Here is a 15,973-nt window from a genome sequence, read left to right on the forward strand (position 1 = left end):
GTCAACTCGCACGCTCGAAACAACCGGAGATAGACTCTCTTCGCTATACACACAGGTATACTCTTCTATTCTTTCGAAACGATTATTTCTAAGATAATAAGCTCATTTTTTGGAGATTTATTCTTATTATGATAGGTGTTGTGCAACGCTTATGTTATTAACTTTACTAGGAAGATCGAAACAACTGAAAAACGAATGAATCGAATTAGTACAAATTTTAGAATTTTAAAAGCTTAGGAATTTAGATTAAAATGAAACAAACATTGTAAATAGTATATATTCAATTAGTTATGAATTAATATTTTTTATAAAAGATAAGTAGGATTATTTAAGAATTTTAGCAAATTATATCAAATACATTCGAGTGCACTTAAAACTTCGAAAGCTCGATATCCCAAAATGCAGAATTTGAAAAAGTTGCATAAGGTTTTACCTCTACACCTAGTAAAAGAAAGAAATGATAAACGTAAATATTTCTCGAAGAGAAGATATCCACTTTTACGGCAGGAAATCGTTTTGGGAAAGAAGCTTGCCACGAATTTGTCGTCGTCGAAGTTTACCCAGCCAAGCGGAATGGCTTCTTTTTGCAGTTTTCTTTTCCAATTCTCTCTTTTCGTTGAGATAAGAGAACTCCCGTGGGATAGAAATATCCAACAGTGGACGAATCTGCGAGCTTTTACGCGAGAAAGGCAATGGCGCAGAACTATGACGACAACGAATAGGATGAGGAAGGTGGGGTAAAAGAAAAGGGTAGCAATAGTAATCGTGGGGTGAAAAAATAATCAGCTGGCACGACACTTAGAAGAAGACCATAAATGTGACCGTGCTCATTGTCCCTTCGGTACCTACTACAGCTTCCCCCGGTCTCCCATCAACGGACCCTTCTTCCCTTCTTTCTTTTGCCAGTAGACTCTACAGTGACAGGCTTACAACGAGAAAACGCACTAAAGGGGGTTGCTACGAGCTATTCGTTTCGAAAAGTACAGAACACACCAGACGGCACGGGGCATGCCAAACGTCACCTCAAATTAAATTCTATTATTCGAAAGGCCCCCCTTCAACCATTTCTCTCTCTCCCTTTTTCTTTTATTTTTGTGCGTTAAATCAAACTGAGGGATACTTTAATCGATTCTCATTGTAACCTATGCGATATTTATTGAAAAACGTGACTGGGAATCGCTTTTGAGTGTTCGTGATCTCTCCAAACTATTTTTTGTTTCTTGTTGTCATTGTTTTATGCAAGACAACGCAACGAAGTCAAGTTTATAGTAGTACGTCGCAGACAGCCTTAATCGAGACAGCTAACCAAGGTGACTCGAGGAATTCTTTTTACTCTCCTCATCAACCCTTTTTGTCTTCTTTGTCGCTAGTACTTTACGCGTATAACGAAAAGAAAGAGGAGTCTGAGACGAAAGAAGAAGAGTCTCTTTAGCGCATCCCTCACGAAAAACAATAATGTCGTGCAAGCACCATCCTCTTTTCTTTCTCTCTCTCTTGCTCTGTCTCTTGCTTTTGTTCGCGAGATTTTTTCGAGTGCGTACGTACAATATGTACATACCATTGTAAAGTCATCTACAGACTTCTCTAGTGCGACTCTCAACGGAAAGCACTTCAACGTTGAATACCAGACAAATGTAACTAGATACCAGTCAACGACAAAAAAATAATAAAGAAGTTATGTTTCTAATTGTAAGTATATTTCTTGAGACATATATCAAGAATTTTAAAAACACGAATCACTTATATATTAACGAATAATAATTGAATATTATATGACTCACTGGGATGTATCCGTCCGGTTGTGTTCTATCTTGAAAAGGCTCGTGCTCTCTACAGAAAAAGAAAAATAATAAAAATAAAGGAAATGAAAAATATTGCAAAATATAAACGATAATACAGATAGAATAAATATTTATTCCGAATCTTACCTGTGTCTTCGCTGTATCACTGGAGTTTTCGGCGTGCTATCGTGAATGATCACCTGCGTTGCATCTATTTCTTCACATTCGGAAGTATCCTCGGTAGATTCTGTAAAAGTATCATTGTCAAATCATGTGAAACGAAACGCGCCATAGATTTAAAAATAGATCTCTTTAAAAATGGAAAAAGAAAGTATCATAACACTTTCCAAACGAATTTTCATTCACCCCGATCAAATGAAAGCGAACATTTATGATCAGTAAAATGAACAGCTGGCAATCGACTAGCTATCCGCTTGAGCAGTTTTGTACGTGGGAAAATAAATGAGCTAACGAAGAAACGACTTTGTTGATTTTCTCCTTCGTTTTACATGTAAAGTTGGCCCCTTTCCCTTATCGATCGATTTCGGAATCGATCCGATTGCAAACTCCAAGGGTAATGTATCGGATCGAACCTATACGGTAGAGCGACCTAATCCGAATAAGCTCTTCCTTTCTTAAACTCCTTCTCAACTTACCCTCTTCGAGTTTGCCCTGTCTTCTAGAACGACGCAAAAGCGGACTATTTCGTTGATTCGTTGTAGTTGTTGCTGTATCTAGAAAGTCGTCGATATTCGTATATTCTCCAATAAAGAAATGTAAGTTAGACGAAGTCGGTTTCCTCGGAGATGATCTACGAGAAGGTGGTTGAATATTGTCGTAAGGCGAGATCCTTCCATGATAGTTATGCGGTGGAGCTGGTGGATTCTCTACCTGCAAATCGAATTCCTCCAAAGATCGCTAAAAAAGATCGGACCTAATATCACATGCGTCCGCAAAGTTATACAAGGTTTATTCAGAATTTATTAATATTAAGAAAAAGAAAGAAAATTTTCAATAAGAAGTCTTAACATCAAGGTACGCTTCAATCGATTTAACAACGAGTGAAATTTGATGTAATGCTTCTTGCCGTGAACAAAATCTTGCCTAGATAGCGTAGAATGCAATTCTGGAACTACAATGGTAAATTAGTTTCATTTGGTTTTTCTTTCGGCTACCGATTACTGCCTTGTTTCTTGTTTAATACTTCAAGACAAAATATCGTATCGTTTCCTTTATAGGAAAAATAAAGTAAAAGGCCGTAGTTAAACGCGATCATCTTACCCCTTCGGGACTGGCTCGATCTCCCAACGGTTCGTAGCTCGGTGGCAATGGAAACTCGATAGGGAATCTAGAGAGGCTTCTCCGGGTGTAGGTTTCAGGCTCGGGGTCAACGCCGATGTCTATCCTTTCGAAAGACTCCGAGGAGTCTGAAGTACCGTTGGAAGTTTCAACCGGGATCTTGATGACTCCTTCGGGAACATTCGAGCTGCTATCCATCCACCAAGCTCTTTCACCGGACTCGATATGTCTGATTTTCTTTGGACTCTTACGATCAACCTCAAGCCTTTCAAGATTGGCTTCGCGGGTAGATGGTGTAACGATCACTTCAACACCCTCCGGGACACTCTCTGGATCGTCGCTCATCCACCAAGCTCTTTCACCAGATCGTTGATGTCCGATACACCTTGGACGATCTTTCGATTTATTACTACCACGACTCGAAGTTTTTTTCGATCGACTGGATGAAAGGGTTGTTTCTTTCTTTCCATTTTCCGAAGTAGCATCGCTCTCCTCTAACCACCAAACTCTTTCTCCAGACTCCTGGCGCCATACTCTAGGCTTGAACTTTCCTACAATTACAAAAATGTATTTCTCGATATAAAATGTAAGTTATTTTAAATAGTGATATTAATCTGTGGACTCACCGTCGTCGGGTAGGACGGTACTGATGGTAGTTTCCTGGCTAATATCGTCATTATATCCACTAAACCTTTCAACACCCTCGGGCACATTATCGAGCGTAGGATCCAACCACCAAGGTCTCTCGCCGGACGATTGATGTTCGATTCTCGTCTTGAAATCGTGATCATTATCGAAAATCCTATCGGATTGTTGGGAACCCTGAGACTTCGGTGAGCCTTGCGTAATGGATCTTGAAAAGGAGGCAGACTTTTTCGTCATATCGGGATTCTCTTCGTTGGAATCGGGCCAACCACTTGATATTACGGAATCGCAAGTGGTATCGTGATGTTTGCTTTTAAAGAGATTTGTCACGGGTTCCAAAGCTCTCATTAAGAAGGATTTTGCTTCTTCCGTTTTTCCCGAACGGTCGCTTCTCGATCTAGGATTCGATCTTGAATTAGGCCTAGGACTCGATCTAGGACTCGATCTTGGACTGGATGGTGGTCTAGGTGGTTTTTCCACGCTCAGAGAATTTTCGTCTGCCGAAGATGCAAGCGCGCTCGTTCTCGATGACGCAATACTCGTTTTGTCAACTTTGTTCTCGCAAATCGGCCATTTCGAATCGTTTCCTCTTCTCCATTTCCTAGCAGCAACCTTTTGTTGTTGATCCTCCGTCTCTTCCTCGCTACTCGAGGAACTGGAGGAATTGGAGTCGCTGCTGTCACTCGATTCAGACCTCTCCGATCGCTGGAGATCCCTCTCGGCGGACAAGAAAGAAGCCGATTTCGCGTCGTTTCTCGATTTGTCGCGTTTAGGCGAGCCGCTCGAGTCGTTTCTTCGAAGCGAACACGACGAGGAAGATAAAGACGAGGACGGAGTCTTTGATCTGCCCGAAGGTATTTTCATCTTGGTCCCCATCGATTTCAAGGATATCGAAGACGAAGAAGGTGCCAATTGTCGAGCTCCGTCCAAATTTGATTCAGAATCTTGAGAACTGACAGACGTACTTCTTTGCTTTTTCATTCTCTCGTATTTGGAACACGAAGGATCAGGATTTTCCATGTTTAAACTCGACTTTCTGAAATCCTTATTTATGAATTTAGCAACGACGATGCTCTTGGAGATAGCACGATCGGCACTTTCATTCTTTGGCACAGGTGGTTTCCCTCGTGCGTCCGGAGAACTCCCTCGTCGCGAATTCACTGACGATGCGCCGGAACATCCGCCAGTAGCGGATAGTTTGGCGACGGATTGCGACTGCGATCGAGAGCTGGAAGCCGATGACGGCGTTGGTGTCTTTATTTTTGATCCCTGATTCGTCATCGAGCCGCCTGACGATGACTTAGATCTGCCAGTTGGCAAACTCGCGGCGGATCCTTCGGAAGAGTCTGCTCGTTTCATTTGTCGAGGCATGTTTTTCGTCGAACCACTACGAGACCGACTTTGAGAGGAGCTATTGATTAGAAAGTGTGGAATACGTTAGATTATATTCAAATAAACATTTTCAAATATATCCTCATTATTAATATATTATCACATTATTATACAATATATTCTATATTTATTCGTTAAGTTAAAAAATAAGAAGAAAGAAAAAGATGAAAGTTTTCTTCCAAGTCGATAAGTATAATACCTTGAAGGAGATTCCTTTCTAGACGGCGAAGTCTCATGCTTCTTTTCCTGAGGATGAGTATCAAACAGTTTGAAAGAATCAGTAGTTCTTAAGGATAGACTGTTTTCCGGCTTGGGAGTAGAATCTTTCCTTTCTCGTAGCACAGCTTGGACGGGCTTCGTCGAACATTCCGACTTCGAAGACGTTCTCGAGAGTTTTCCCTCGCTTTTAGGAAAAGCTCCGTTTAGTCGTTGCAAGGATGACCTTTTTTCTTCGATTTCCTTGCTTTTCAAAGTGCTACAAATTTGATCATTTTTCAAATAATCTGGAGAATGTTTGACACGAGAGTCATCGGGAACGTCGATCGAATGAAATGTCGTTGTCGTCGTCGTTCTTGGATTTGACAGTAGATCTACCTTCGTCTCGTCCTTCCTTTCGCTAATCCGATCTCTATCGATACACTTGTTTTCATCCTTTTGATCTCTAACGATAACGTCGACATCATCTTTGAAGACAGCTTCGACTTTAGCGGCTTGCAAAGAAGTTTCCTTGTTGTTTCTCGAGAAAGGGAGAAGCTCGTGCTTCGTAACGACTTCTCTATCCTGCTCTTTACTATGGTGATTATTATCAAGTTCTTGACTACACGTCGGAGATACTTTGGGTGGTTGATCGTTTTGGGAACTCGTGGAATTCTCGTTAGCTCTTGAGAATGCAAAGCCACCGATCCTTGCGCAGTTTCCCAAAGCTCCGCTGCTACCAGTTGCAGCGTTGAAATTTCTCGAAGAGTATACCGTAGGGTTTCCAGGCGAAGCCGAACTCGTTGATGAAAATTTATCGATGTAAGATGACCAACCGGTGCCTGGAACTCTGGCAGCACTTGCACCAAACCTCGAAAACTTGGGTGTTTCTTCGCAACGATCGCATTGAACTTCTTCATTCTTTTTCTCAACTTTTCTTCGACATCTAGTTTTTTCTTTCTGCACAATTGTTCCCATATCCGCTCTCCTGTTTCGTACGAAACTCGAGGAAGCAGGCGGGGTCGGCGACGTACCCCTACTTACCATTACGATGCAATTATTTTCCAGCTCTTCGATTCTATTCTCGGTCTCGCAATCATTCCAATTTCTACTACCTTCATCCTGCAAATCTTCTTCGGATTTGACAGGGCCTTTCGTACAACATTCGGCCTTAGTCTTCGCCGAAGTAGAAAATTCTTTGCTATTGCTACTGGAAGTTCGGTACCTGTCCGATCCAGAGTAGCTAATAGCCGACGGTAACCGTTCGTTACTTCTAGACGGCAACGAAAATCGAGAGCTCGTTGTTAAACTGAATTTTGAAGAGATCGGTGTCGAACTATATTCCGTCGACGTACCTAAGAATATAACGATAATAAATCATTTAAATAATAAAACTCGAAGTATAGATTTTGTTCTCGTAGAAAATGTATCGAAAATATCGGTGATCCACTTACTTCCGGCAGATCCGGCACGAGAATAAGACGATGGTGGTCTGGAATATACTCGAAAAGAATTTCCCTTTTCAACGCCAATATCTGGACTCGTTTCGCGTGACGTTCTTCCTGAATTCGTCCGTAAAGTCCTGTAGGAAACGGGTGGATGCTCGCTTCTCTCCTTCCTTTCACTTCTTCCCTCTATACTGCTATTGCTATAGTTCCTACCTAATCCCGAACCAGGATACGTACTGGAATTGTACCGCAATATTCCTTCCGGTTCTTTGCTCTTTTCACGGGTAGATCCACGGTTGTATCTATTCAAGAAAGAAGATGGCTTTTCGACGTTCTTACTGCCCGAATAGGAGTACTTTTCTAGAAGCAATGATCTACTATCGGACAACGGACTCTTTGCACTAACATCTTCTATTTTTCTCGGATTCAATCTATTCTTTTCTATCTCTTTGCTACCTGCGAACACGCAATGAACACATCCTCAATTACATTGTTCGTACATGATCGATAATTAAATTATGCTTTCAATAAAATATATACCAAATCCTAACGGTGTAAGACAAAATATATTATAATATAAAAATAATAATCTATTATTAGACGTAACACTCACACGAATATTTCAATGTGCCTTTTTTCTCGACCTTGTCTTTCTTCAAGAAAGAATTTCCATATCCAGAAACCGTTACATCTTTTCTACTATCTCGAATAGGATTGGGAGGTATACCAGTATAGGTCATCCTGCAAGTCGCTAAAGAGCTTCCACTCGAAGTATTTCTAGTAGAAGTGCCCGTACCAAGTCCACTTCTACTGCTCCTATAAGAGCTAGTATCACTCTGAAAAATGAAATTGAACGTGTTACCGCGAATTTGTAATAAAGCAAATCGAACCGAACGTTCCACTCCCTTTCACACATGTAACTCGCTAAACGATTTCTATTTAAAAACCAATCAACGAGATCACGATGATACATTACGCGAAGGCGTTCCAGGATATTCATAATGATCGACGAAAATTACAACTCTTCTTTTTAAACATATACTATTTATATAATAATAGTAAATAATCGGTATATAAAAGATACGTTCGATAACACACATGTGCCGAGTGATTTTTATAATAAATGTATTAAGTCACACTGTGCTATTATATCATTTACAAGTAATTATGCTTTAAAAGTGAATGAAAATGAAATGTAAATGAATATTATTATTCGTATGAAAGATAAGTAGAAATATACGATATAGAGCTTTCTCGGCATAACCCACGGGAATAACAATAATTCTTATAATTAACATAAGTTTGGCGAGCTGCCTCGTGCTCGAAATAGACGGCCCGACCCAGCAGGGAGTAATAACCTCTCTCTTACAAACTAATACAATGACATGCTATGAGAGCTTTGATAAAAACTTCGGACACTCGTAAAATGTTAAAGAAACGTCAAAAAAGGATATTCGATTCGAAGAATAAATATTGTCGCGTTCACATACTTGTTTCATACTTGTTAGATTAGGATAAGGAAAATTGCAGTAAAATAATTTTGATTATTGACGTGTACAAAGTTATTTATACTTGAAACGAAGCAAAACTACGAATTTTTGTAGGAAACTACGGATGATATCGTAGCCGTTGAAATATGAAATTGACGAAGGATAGTAAAGAACTATGGTCCGATTGTTTTTTTGTCTAGTGCAAAGACTTCCTCCGCCTTCTAGCAACCGCTCGGGCATGTAGCGAAATCTATTCTCGGTGATTCGGCGATCTTTATTTCTATTCGCGCTCTGCTCCTCTTCGATTAACCATAGCGCGAGAGTACGACGTCACAGAATTAGATACGTTTTCGCTCGTTAAACGCAAGCGAAAGCTAGTCCCCGACTGGTTGCATTCGATTCAGAGTACATTCAACGAACTTGCAAGATTGAAAACAGTCTCGTCGGCAAACGTTTCTCGATTTACAATGAAAATAGCTTCTCGCGAGCTTGTCGACTGACACGTATGTAGGTATCTTAACGAATTCGTTTTGTCCGTAAGACTCGATCAAGCCGAGTAATATAGACACGTCGCATATGTAACTTTGTTTAATTGTAAAGTAAACTACCGCAAACCGCGTAATTCGAAACTCAACAAATTGAAAACTCATTGTATATGTGTCTTGCATATCTGCTTATCTTCTTTACGTATACGCGTAGACGTAGATATCCGTTGAAATGTTGCTGATCGGAAAGACGTGGGTGAGCGCGTCGTTCCGTGACATCGACTCGCAAGAGAAGGCCGGCTAATTGAAGCGTGTCAACCTGATTTAACCTTCGTCGACTCGTCGCGTCATTATAATTTACGATTCAACGCCAGCTGACAGGCTCGCGCGAGAAAGATAACTCGTGCAACAATATATCTATCTATGTGTGCATATGAATACGTATACGTAGATGCGCGTAAAATATGTATGACCGAAATATAACATGTGGATGTTACGTCGTTGTAAACGTCTCAACTGTTATTCGCTCTGCTACTACGAAGCTCGTTGAATCGGTCCAGCACAGCATCTGCAGCTGCTGGTGGTGGCCTTTTCCTCACGGTCGATGCTCCGCAAACAGACCGAAAATCTCGTTCTCCTATTCGTTGAATATGAAAATAAAAAAGCAATATCTTTGACGTTTCTCCATGAGTGCACGCGCGCGCGTTCCATATCTCTTTCTCTCTTTCTATCTCTATCTCGTAGTTGCAACGTGCTTCGGTCACCGACCTCCACCGACCCGCTAACGTTTCATCAAAGGTAACGAACCGTAACTTTTACTCTTCCACAACGTTCTGCTCCAGCTACGGCTATGCAACAGCGAAAGGAGCGAGACAAACGTTTAGGAAAAATCTCTCGCACTCATCGTCGGACCTACCTTCCGGCTAAACACCTCGATTTTCCATCCTATAAACGTCTATCAAGGAGAACAAACTTTTTTTACGAGCGAGCAAATTGAGATCCGTCCTCTGATCGCGGTTCCGATCGCGGTTCCGATCGCGGTTCCGATAGCGGTTCCGATCGCGGCTTCGATCGCTCAACATCGGGAATCGAAAAATAGTCAAACGAATAAAAAGAAGACTTGTAATAGAAAAATGTCAGGAAGTATACGTTTCGGTGAGAAAATAGCGATGGCTTCGCCGCGTAATTGGAAAACTTCTTCTTCTTCTTCTTCTTCTTCCGTTTACGTATAAGTTGGTGGAAGCTTGAGACGAAAAGTTTCACGGTATACCGATATCGGAAACAGATAAACTTTTCAATAGCGTCTCGAGCCAATAAATCGCACGTCGTTATTTTCTCTGGCTGATAGAAACAAGTCTCTACGCCATCGTGACATAGACTTGAACGGAGGATATCGTCGATCATACAAACGATCGTCACTTCTTTTTCATGTTTTTATTTATCGATTAACTCGTTAATCACTGCCATCGAAAAATATATTTTGGATCTGTTTCGAACTAAATTTCGTCTTCATTCGCGACATCGATTTTGATGATATTTCTCAGTCGTGGAACGACTATCCGTCTTCTCTCTTTTACGTCAGTAACATATCCATTATTTTTATACTCGCGAAATCGTAACATCGTTGCCAACTCTCGTATTGTATTTTCCCATAAAATTATTCTCTCCGTCTATTACTGAATTCTACGTATGAAAATACATAAACATATATGAATGTACGTTCTCTGAAAACAATGTGAAAATAGAGATAAAAAGAGGGAAAGAAAAAGAGAGAGAGAGAGAGAGATGCAACTTTGAGTCATCGTTAATTCTCTTTATCAATAACATTATCCTACCTTGAAAAACTAATTTTTAAAAAGCTTCTATGAAGTAAACAGAAAATCCTAGTCTTTTGCATTGTCGGTTACAAGCCGACGCTCCTTCCGACGACTCATCCACGTATAAAATCCACAAGCTTTTCTTCTTCCACTTCTTTTGAAAAGAAACAAGAAAAATACGTTAGCGTCTACGAGTACGTTTAAATATAACTACATCTCTCTCGTGATTCTCTTCTTCGTGCGTTCTCTCTTGCATACATTCGTATCTGTGTTCATCATTATATTATATGTACTTAGGTATACAAATATGATATGTACCATATACTACATGTACTCCAACGGAATAAAGTTAATTAATTAAAAACAGTCAAAAGAAAAGAAAAAATACAAATACGTTTCGCGTATTCAGCCCACAAATAGTAATAATAATAATATTATTATTTTTATGTATATTTAATATGATGTTTCTTAAGATCTTTTTTATTTTATTCGTCATATAATAAAGTCAATGAACTACAAAAGTTTCAAATAAAAAGTGGGAATATTTGTGCCCTCCGTCGAAGAATGATTACCTTTCCCAAGGAAAGTCACGTTGCTGGACACGAATATATTGTATATCTCGAGTATGCATGCATTAAGCTTGAGAAAGATAGAGAAAGAAAATGAAACCAAGACGGGAAAGAGAAAAGAGAACGATGAAAATGCAAAGGATGCTTAATTAAAGTAATCCACGCAACATTCTACCGTTTCGAAGATTTGTCGCGTGAAATATTCAAAAGAGCCGTTAAATCTCCACATTCTCTCGACTCCTCCTTTCACTTATCGTTCGTATAACCTCGGTACTTCTACTCCAGCGTTCAATCCTATTCAATCTACTTTAATTTTTATATCAACGCATAACTAAGCTTCTGTGGAACATTATTATCAAATAGATTTTTTCTCTTCCATACTTTATAGTCGTTTTATTTATATCTTTCATCTTAATGACTCAACCGTAACTAACCATGACGAGCTTACTCTTTCGTGTAATATTTACGCTTTCAATTAGAAATAATAATTATTAGAGAAGAAAAAAGAACTATTGTCTTTAATTGAAAAAAAAAAAAAAATAAATAAATAAATAAATAATATGATCTGGCAATTGCACACCTAAACCGAGTTTATACGATCGTGGTATTACGTGTACACCCATCTGTCTCTGGCAATCCGTATCTCCTCCGAATGGAGCTTTGACATTCGACACCCTCTACTCGAGCCATTGGTTTCAGAGCCGATCGCAAGACCGCCTATATTTCAAGTATAGCACTGTGCACCGGAAGAAAGTCTTACACAAGCATACCTCTCTCTCTCATGTATATATGTGTTATCTACACGAAGAAAGACAAACACGTGTACACGTGCGCATGGCAGGCAGGCGTCGTATGGGAAAGACCCGGCTAATTTTGCTAGCTACGCCATCGCCGACGCGTCGACTTCTAGTTCACAAATCTCTCTCTCTCTCTCTCTCTCTCCCCCCTCTCCCTCTCCCCCTCTCTCCTCGTATCCAAGGCACACCCAACATTTCCACGCCAAACTTCTGCGACGTTTCATATCCTTCGATAAATATTTGCATCTCGTTACCCCTTAGCGACCATCAGTCACTCGGTTATCCATTCAGTCAGCCAGTCAACCAATCAACCATACTTTAATCTTTTCATCTCTATGTCTATCCATGAGTACACAATCTCGTGGAAAGCTCCTAGCTTTCTTTCCGAATCAACCAAATAACTCGCTACGATATTATCAGAATATTTATACGAATAATTTTATACTTGTATGCATGTATTGACAAACTAACGCGTATCTCGACTCCTCTCCTATATCTGAAAGAACTTACATATGTCCTATAAGACGCCATGATCCTCTTTCAAAGCGAGAAAAAATGCAAATTCTCTTCGAAGTAGATTCGTTATTCGTGGTGTAGTATACAAGAATCACAAGTGGTTTCACAAGCATAGAATACACCACTATTGCCACTAGCACCAGCACCACCGCCACAACCACCATCAAAATAACTATCACAATCAGTAAGACACTATCACCGGCGCGAACTTTCGTAAGCTTTCGTACGAGTGATTTGTGAAAAAGAAAATGAGAAGGAGAAGGAGAAGGAGAAGGAGAAGGAAAGAAGGAAAGAAAGAAAGGGTTAGAAATAGTCGGAGCCTCGACACGACGTAAAACGAATCGACCGATCGAAGTTTGAACGATTCGTAAATGAGGCTCCGATGAGAATGAAGAAGAAGAAGAGCGCCTTCGTAGCGGCGCTTCGTTTCGGACAAAGTTCGGACCCCGAAGGACCGCCGACCCGCGAGGCACGTCGTATTCCCTCCTCTTCGCCCCTTTCCGACTCGAGCCCTATTTTAAGAATAGCTTCTTTTATCCTCTCCCTTCACGTTTCCTCGAGTAAAACTTCCAACTCCTCGTGAACTTTTCTATAGCAAAAATTTAAGACCTTTCTTTCTTTATTTATTATATCTTTCATTATTTATCCCTTATTGTTCCCTCTTTCTTTTTGTCTCGTTGCAACATTCTTCACGATTTTGCGCGAAACAGGGTCAATTACCCTCCTTCCTTCTTCCAAAGACCATCCGCATAATTTCGTTTTAAGTGTAAGAAAAAATATAGTAGCAGAGAATTACTACCTCTGTCGAACAGTACCCGATGATTTTTTCTTAGAAATTTTAGCGACCGCAACAAAAATTAACAATAAGTCTCTAATCTTGATACAGAGAACTCGACTTTCTTGAAAACTTTAGATTATCCTACCGTTCGTCTCTTATTTTCTAACATAATATCTCTAATAAATGACGAAGAAGAATTGAAATTGTTGCATATGAAATTTTATTACAAAGTTTTTCTTTCTTCTTTCTCTTCGCTGAAATTGGATAATACTTTTCTATTTTAAATTTGGACACTTTGTTTTTTTCCTCGCTGAGGAACCGTGCTGCCAACTTCGGTGAAGCTTTCAAATTCGTGCGATAAACGCGATGCAAGTTACCTTCTGCTTGAGGAAGTTGTGCTCCGGTGTACGTACCGATCGAAGTTAAATATCTTCCTACGGTGCCAGTATATTCTTTCCTAAGAAGATGGCACCAGTGTATCATGATCCAAAAATTTCCGATAACTTATAAAAGATCCACCCGTGAAATATCCATTTTCATTATTTGAATCCATTTGAGTTGTTTTTTCAAATTTAAATTCTCTTTATTGAAATTGAAAACTCGCAAATCTTTTATCGTCTAATAAAATGTCTCGAAAGCTTTCAATTATTGTGCCAAATATTAGTGTCGCGAATTGGCGAGAAGTTTGCGACAACGATGACGCCGCTAATCAACATCGATCAAGACGAATTGCACATTCAATGATCTATGTGACGTGTATTAAAAGACGACAAATATATATAACTGTCGTCTTTACAAAATATTACTCGTCTTTTACATGCGCTGATAAATAAATTTATCTATAAGCTATGAGCTTTTAATTTTATTAATATATACGAAAAATCATAGCAATAAAATGATTCAATTATTCGTTACTCATTATTATTAAAATATGGATGCATCGTCATTTCGTACACGTACTTGTTTACATGCATCTTATAAGTCCTCATTTTTAAACGAACAACTCATGTTCGAAATAAAGGCTTTCGAGCTTACTCTACTTTCCCAATAGATACAAAGGATACACTGTTAAGATAAGAATAGAACAACTTAGTCATCTTGAGATTTTGCTCGCAATGCCGAAAAGTTATGCTCGACGTTTTTCACGACGATTTTGGACGCTGAGTCAACGGCTCTTCGCGGGATCGTGCTTTAAATCGCGTATAGTATTTATCGAACGTTTATCGTCTATCTTTTACAAATTCATAAATTCTTTCCAACCGAAATTTAACGACGATATAATATTACTTATGTATATCCCGCGTACATTACAATTATTTATATTCTTTCTTTCGATACAACTTAATCCTTACGTAATCGTACTCGAACAGCCAGTTTATGGATTTCGGAGAAATTTGATATGGATGTGTTCATCCAGTTACGATGACCTGAATTCTATTCGATCTGGATCGAAAGGACGCGCAAGATCGTACAGCACACGCGCGCATATTCGTATTCTCTAAATATCCTCAATGTGTTCCTTTTAATCCAAAGCTTTGAATTCAGCTGTTTCCTCGTTAATAAAAGATCTATGAGAACTGACTAAGAGCTACCACCTGCTACACTCTATGCTCGATCAAACTGTCTCAATGATCGATAAAGCTATATTATTACGAGAGATTAGGATAAATTGAACATTTTACGATGAAATTTGAAGGGACGAACATTTTTGCGACTAATATGGTGGACATGATAGAGAGAGTGATGTAGGGGGAGCGGGGTCAAGTTTACATGTCGATCGGTGAGAGGCCATGTTTATAAACACTAAACAGATGGTCAAGAAGTCAAGATCTTTCGATACAACGCATGAGAATTGCAGCCGAACAGGAGTCGGGATATTTATAGGAAATTAGGGCAGTGCGCTTTCACGACGCTCCGGAAGCATCCATGGATACCGTCGTTTAACCGGATTGAGAAAAACAGGAACGCTGTCGAATAGAAAGAGTATCTAGTTTCTTGTACGTATTTTTAAATAAATACGCGTAAGCCCTTGCTTAATGTACTGCTCGTAGATACGTAGATAAATAATTCATTGTTCCGAAGAGAAAAGGGTAAAAAAGTAGATGAAACGAAAAAAAAGACGGTTTAATTAGAAGATTCTAATCGAAAACGCAGATGCGTAGAAAGTACAGGGCAATTAGTAGAAAAAGAAGAGAGGGAGAGAGAGAGAGAGAGAAGGAGGTTGATGTTTATTCTGGTCTACGGATCCGATGAGAAGTACGAAAAAGATGATCTCTCTTGCAACTGGAATTCTCCACCAGGGTGAGCCACATCTCCTCCTTTCTGGGGAGGAGATGACAAAGTAGGGATGAAGTAGCAAAGAGAAGGGGCCAAATCTCAAATTACTCGTGGAGCTCCCGGCTAGGCCGACCGAACGTCTTTGCCCACCATCGCTCGGCGACCTTTTATAGACACTCAACGCTCTTGGCTTGAGGTGGGAGACTCGAGGAAATTGTGTGAAAATCTGTCGGAACACCGGAGAAAGAAGATCGCCAAGATATTTACTTCTTTCCAAATGAAAGACGAATAAATTCATCCCTCTCCCCTCCCTTCGTCATAATCAAATACCATTCGATGACTTTATCATTCGATTCATCCGTAATTCTAGCAAAATACCGATGACGATTATATTCATCAAAGCAAACTGTAACATATATCGATCGAAAAATTGTTTTAATTATTCTAAATCGGAATACTTTTGGTCGATCAATTAGGTACCTTT

At 39.7% G+C, this 15,973-nt stretch overlaps 1 protein-coding gene across 1 annotated transcript; it reads right to left on the reverse strand.

The window, feature by feature from the left end:
- Positions 1–126: 126 nt before the first annotated feature.
- On the reverse strand, positions 127–8,259 carry LOC106793618 (dentin sialophosphoprotein-like). Its single transcript, XM_014760704.1, has 9 exons — positions 8,251–8,259; positions 7,374–7,596; positions 6,767–7,216; positions 5,317–6,667; positions 3,707–5,136; positions 3,063–3,631; positions 2,438–2,672; positions 1,929–2,028; positions 127–184 (listed from the first exon to the last, which is right to left on the reverse strand). The coding sequence occupies exons 1-9, from the start codon at positions 8,257–8,259 to the stop codon at positions 127–129; spliced, it is 4,425 nt and encodes a 1,474-aa protein (XP_014616190.1).
- Positions 8,260–15,973: the final 7,714 nt, after the last annotated feature.

The sequence above is a fragment of the Polistes canadensis genome, unplaced genomic scaffold (genome assembly GCF_001313835.1).
Source record: "Polistes canadensis isolate GaletaPanama2010 unplaced genomic scaffold, ASM131383v1 scaffold_1, whole genome shotgun sequence".
Lineage (NCBI taxonomy): Eukaryota > Metazoa > Arthropoda > Insecta > Hymenoptera > Vespidae > Polistes > Polistes canadensis.

Excerpts from the sequence above, each read along its gene's own strand:
- LOC106793618 (XM_014760704.1), bottom strand. Across the intron at positions 2,673-3,062 it reads ATCGAGCCAGTCCCGAAGGG|GTAGAGAATCCACCAGCTCC; the intron begins GTAAGATGATCG and ends TTCGATTTGCAG. Across the intron at positions 185-1,928 it reads GTGATACAGCGAAGACACAG|TTGTTTCGATCTTCCTAGTA; the intron begins GTAAGATTCGGA and ends TTCGTTTTTCAG.